This window comes from Saccopteryx leptura, chromosome 11 (assembly GCF_036850995.1).
Source record: "Saccopteryx leptura isolate mSacLep1 chromosome 11, mSacLep1_pri_phased_curated, whole genome shotgun sequence".
Classification (NCBI taxonomy): Eukaryota; Metazoa; Chordata; class Mammalia; order Chiroptera; family Emballonuridae; genus Saccopteryx; species Saccopteryx leptura.
Window position 1 is genome coordinate 42,761,492 of NC_089513.1, and position 5,693 is coordinate 42,767,184.

Genomic DNA, 5,693 nt, shown 5'->3' on the forward strand with positions numbered 1-5,693 from the left:
CATAGGGGTGCATATGCCTTTTGAAATTAGTGTTTTAGGGTTCTTGGATAAATACCCAGAAGTGGAATTGGTAGGTCCTTTATTGTCTCTTGTTATAGCCTTTGTTTTGGGGGTAGTGAACACACAATGCAATATATGATGATTTATTATAGAATTATACAGCAAGACCTGGAGGAAAAGTGGAAAAGCTAAGACCCATTTTATTCTCTTACATGACATGAGTGATTAACAGCATCATTATCATCAGCTACAGACACAAACACACACAAGACACATACAACACATACACATCAATACAGGGGCACACACACCTATGCACACAGAGAGCACATACCACGTACAACACATACACCATACACACACACAGAACATGCATATGTACACACACTGACACACTCACACCCATACAAATCCTAACTCAGGAATGAAGAATAGAGCTTAATCCCGTTCGCCTGGGCAGAACCCAGGTCTGTATGTTAGAGTTTCACCCTCTGGAATCTTGCAGACCCCAGAGCTCTGAGCCAGCCCGCCTTGTTGGCAAAGTCTTCCTGAGAACACAGCTGATTAAAGTAGCTCATGACCTCTGGGTCCTGGGAGGGCCTATTTTCTTGCTTCTGCGACTCCTTTCTGTCTTCTTCCCATTCTCCCCCGGGCTCCACTGTGGCTGAGTGGGTCAGTCCCTCCAGCTCGTCCATGATGTCCATGTACTCCTGCACAGCCTCAGGCGGGATGTCACAGGGTGACTGGGTACCCCGGAGCTCCTGGGGTGCATGGGAGCCCTGGGCCTTAGGTGTGGCCACGCTGGAAGTACAAGCTGGGGAGAGAGGGAAGAGGAGAGGGAATGAGCAACTCCTGCTTCCCCTTCTGAGCATGCGCTGGGGAGGGCTGTGTGGGGACATTAACATGCATGAGGCTGTGCCATGCCCCCTGAAGTCGTGTGATCATGGGTGAGGTCAGAGGGGGCATCCAAAAGTGTCAAGTGTAAATGGAAGATGTGTGGAGCCATAGAATCTCCAAGGGTCCCCAGCAGGCTGCTTCTTAGCAGACTTAATGCTGGTCCTTTGACAGGGAGGTGGGAGAGGGGTGATGAATGATTAACACTTCAGGCCCCTGGTGAAAATGGGCAGCTGACATGCTTGCCCTCATAGGTATTTTTTGTTTGAGGTTTGAAAGAACAAGGCCCCTAGAAGAAAGGGGACCAACATGGGGACAGTGGCCTGCCCTGAGCCCCCAACCCTTTGAGCGTAAGCTCCTGTGGGAAGTGTTGTCCTACCTGGCTGTGGGCCAGCCATGGGGGCTGGAAGCCCGCAGGAATCAGGTCTTGGAGCGGCTGGACAAGGCGGGCCCTGAGTCTCCTGCCTCCACTGCACCTTCTGATTCTGCTTCTCTTTTTTCTCAAGCTCCATGAACCCGGTTCGGGGGGGAGGGAGACACAGGTTGTGCTGAGAAGGTGGCTGCCTTGGCCCAGCACAGCCAGCAGCTGATGGAGAGACAGGAGAGCAAGTGCCTTGGGCTGTCCGGGCCAGCGCCCCTGAGGAGGCCGGCAGGTGGCTGGTGAGTTCACTGCCTGCACAGCCCTCTGGTCTGGTCCCACTGTGCTGAACACATTCACCCAGCCTGTTCTGAGCCTTCATATCAAACAAGTGAAGGGTAAAGATAATAGGAGGGTAGAGTCAACGGTGGATGTAGAACTGAAGCCATGCTCTGAGGATGACAGAGACCTCTTACGGTAGAAAGAAGGGCCTCTAAGTTGTGGGGATAGGGGTGTTGACAAACAACCTCCCCTGAATATTCTCTGATGAGCACTATCAGAACCAGACACTGCCCTGCCAACACCCCACCTCCCATTGCCCTCACCCCAATTGTCAGGACCCAGAACCATGACTCACTCTTCTGCCATATCATAGTAGAACATCCGGTCATAGTTGCTTTTGCGGTGCCATTCCTGCATGGCCTGCCCTATTCCCTCCTGCAACGTCATGGTGGGCTTCAGGCGGGACAGTGACCGGAGTGCTGGCCTGTAAGACCTCAGAGTCAGTTATGATCTCTAGTCCCACCTCCTCCCACCCAGTTCATGCAGCTCTGTGAGCACACACACCCCTCCCACAGCCAAACTGAGTGCCGGCAGATGAGGGAGGAGCCATCCGTGTGTGAGACCAGCTTTCTGAACTAGGTTGTTATCGCTTCACATTCCCACCATCATGAATGTGGACTTGAAACTGTCCACTCACAGTCTACAGCTGGGAAACCACCCTCAGACTTTCCTTCCAGTGTCCCAGGATAAGCCGGCCTGCATGTCCACCCCGTGAGCTCTTTCATGTAAAAGCTCCAATGAGCCCCCATGTCCCTGCCCGGAGCACTCACATGAGGAAGCAGGAAAGAGCGTCTGCATCCGGACTCTCAGGGAGGTGCCTCCGGGCCAGCACCTTGAAGCACTGCCAACGCTGGTAGTTCTCGTATGTGCTTTTGGAGTCATCTGGTGAGGCATTGGCTTGGGAGGTGGCCAGGCCACCCGCCCAGGATTCCCCGTTAGACTGTGGCCCCGAGTTCCTTGGGAGGATGATGGGGGCCAGCTGGGTAGCTGATGGTGGAGCTTGAGGAGGAAGGCTGTGACACCAGCCTCCCTCCCTGGCCTGGGCACTGCCAAATGCCAAGGTGAATACAATCATCTCCACCGTGGAGAATTCCAAGAAAAGGGGTTCAGGACACACAGCACCCCCAGTCAGGGCCCTGGAGCACTCCAGTTGAGGGGGGCCTGAGTCAGGACAATGATGTGATTCTGGGGAGGCTGTGGTTCTCCCCCTTCTGACTTGGTCTGGTCTATTATATTCTGAGCCCCTGTTCTAATGGGGCCATGACCAGCATCTACTGCCACTATAGGTGTTGTGGGAAAGGTAGGAAGCACCAGGGTGTGGCCAGGAAGGAATGATGTTGTCATGAGTGGTGGCAGAGGCCGCTCCCAAGGTGGTCAGTGTGCAGGGCCAGTAGTGGGCATGGGTAACGGCAGTGCCATGAAAGGAGTCATGGAGGCACCAGGGTTCCCGGTCACATCCACTACCAGCACTGCAGGTGCTTTTGAGACAAAGGAAAGCAGTGAATGGAGGAGGAGAATTAGCAAATAGGACCGAGCCACTCTGGGTCTCCTGTAGCCACTGAGGAATCTGAGTGGAGAGTCTCAACAGGATAGGCCATATAGATCGGAAAAAGAGTGGAGTTTGTAAATGTCCTTAATCAATGTCATGCTCTGATGTCCACTTCATAATTATTTTAATAGAGAGCATGCTCCCTGTTCACCAAGGCTTCCTGACCATGGTCTGCCAAGAAGCAGCCCCAAGCAGTATGAGTCTTGGAGCCACCATAATGATTCTGGCGCCCCTGACCCTGTCGTGTCAGAGGATGTCCCCAAGACATGGCACCGGGTAGAAATCTGCTCTGTGGAAAATGACCTTAGGTAGACACACCAGGAGTCATGACATTCTCCAAGGTAATTTCAAGACACCCAAAGAGCCTTTTTGAAAGGCAGTGTCTACAATATTAGGGCCCTTCTCTTCTTCCTCATTCTTCTTTTTTCTCAATATAAATTGCTTTCTTTTTCACTTAGTGTTGCACAACAATACAAAAACACTGGAGTAATATCTCTTTACAAGAAGGCACCAGCAATCCCATTTAACACTTCACACACCAGCCGGGCATGCACATGGTGACAGAACCAACAACAGCAAACACGTAACGACTCTTAGGCTTTCCTGACACGCGACCCTGCTGAGTAAGAAAGAGACTGTTTGCCATTCATGGCACCGGCAGATTCTGCTCTGTGGCACGTGACCCTAAGCAGACACACTAGCAGAAGCAACTTTCTCCAATGTAGGTTGGAGACAGTCAAAGAGCTTCTGTGAAAAAGCAGTGACTGGAATATTAGGGCTTTTGTCCTCCTTATACTTCTTTTAGTGTTGTAGTCTTGGACAAAAACACAAAAACAAAAATAATTGAGTAATATCTTTCCAGAAGAAGGCACCAGACCCACTATTACCAATATCACACAACATCCAAGCATGGCGTGCACATGGTGTCAGAACCAACAACCGCAAACACGTAACATGGGCCTAGCTCTGCCACTCCAGCCCCAGTTCTCAGACTAATGGCTACCCTCAGGAACTCTGTTCCAAGGAGAGGGGTCTGTGAAGTAGACTTTATGTCCCTTAGATTCTGTCAATTCATAGCCGATGAAGGCTGCAAAGAATGAGAAAATGCCTAAGGAATGGAGAGTACTTAGGTGGTCAGTGGATTTTCAAGAAAGTTCCATAGCTGGAAATATGTTAGATACATCATGGGACTGTAGACTGTCCATGGTCCTTTCCCTTCTAGCCCCCAAAATAAAAATTGAAGACACAGTAAGGACTAGGTGAGAGACAACGATACAAAGTTGTCTGGAAAACCTCCCTGTTCAGAGGAACTCAAGCACACCTTGGTCCAGGAGAAAGAGCTATGCACCACGGACTCCGAACTACTCAGGACAGGTGTCACAGGACATTTACTGATGATACACAAGATCACCTTTCTGCTTCTGTGCTACTCCCCTGGTCTCTTTTGCAAAGGAATCTGCCTTCACAGATGTTCCATGGGAATACCCACCATGTCCCACATCTGTTTTCTGTCCGTGAAGCAGTGACATGGAATTTGAGCAAACCCTGATCTTACAGAGAAAAGGCAGGGCTGAGGTACTGTGAGATACATGATCAGAGGGAGAAGGTCTGAAAACCTGAATAGGCACAGAGATGTATGTTCAGGAAACCTTGGGGAAATGAGTCCTATATTTGTGACAGTTTTTTGGAGGCCAAGATGACAAAAAGCTCCATGGACTGAGAAGGAATGAGCTCTTGGCTGGAAGGAGTGGAGAAGCTCTGGGCTGTAGCAGTTGGAGTAGCTTCCAACCTAATCCTGGGGGAGGACATTTCAGTGTAGACTTGCCCACAGCAGCCCCTCTGGACAATTTTCTGACTGAGGTCACCTCTCACCACTGCCCCCATTAGCTCTAGTTACACAGGTCAAACCCCTCAGAAAGGTATCATGGGCAAGCTCCAGGTGCGTGAGGAGCGGGACACCGGACTATGGTTTTTTATGTTCCTGACTGTGCCACCAGCACAACAAAACCTACTGTTCCCTCACACACAGTGAGTGGCTTGTCTCCCATCTAGAAAGAATCCATGTGTCTGCTGCTCTCCTCTCCCTACAGCCAGGTTTTTGTCCTGAATCATCCTGATCAACCTCTCAAGAGCCCTCCTGGCCTCTAATGTCACAGGTTTCCATTGGCTGCCAGTCCTCCTGAGTGACAGGTCTCTAGTAGGTCCAGTGCCCTCTCCTCCTCTACTTCAGTTTAAACTGTTGCCCACATGAAAGTGTCACTTTTTAATCCCACGTTCTCTAAAATACTCCCCCAATCCAATCTATACACTTACCTCCTTCTGAAGCCATCCCCGCAGGCTGAGGCACTGGCCACTGCTGCCTACTGGCCTCCAAAATGTAGAAATACAACTGTAGGTACCAGAGAGTAACCTGCTCCAACAACCTGCTCAGCATCCAAATGAAGGAAGTAGTAGTTTGAATTTAAACGGCAGAATGTAGGGCTCCAGACATTCTATAGCGGGGGAGGGTGGAGGGCAGGTGAGCCTGGGTCGGTGGGGTGGGGAGACATT

The 5,693-nt window shown here is 50.8% G+C and overlaps 1 protein-coding gene across 1 annotated transcript; it reads right to left on the minus strand.

Annotated features, from left to right (window-relative positions):
• Positions 1 to 476: 476 nt before the first annotated feature.
• On the minus strand, positions 477 to 5,472 carry LOC136382893 (NUT family member 2G-like). The gene is given in 6 exon segments (XM_066352298.1): positions 477 to 814; positions 1,274 to 1,410; positions 1,890 to 2,018; positions 2,365 to 2,728; positions 2,731 to 3,072; positions 5,457 to 5,472. Coding segments are annotated over 6 exon segments (1,326 nt in total).
• Between the last annotated feature and the right edge of the window lie 221 nt (positions 5,473 to 5,693).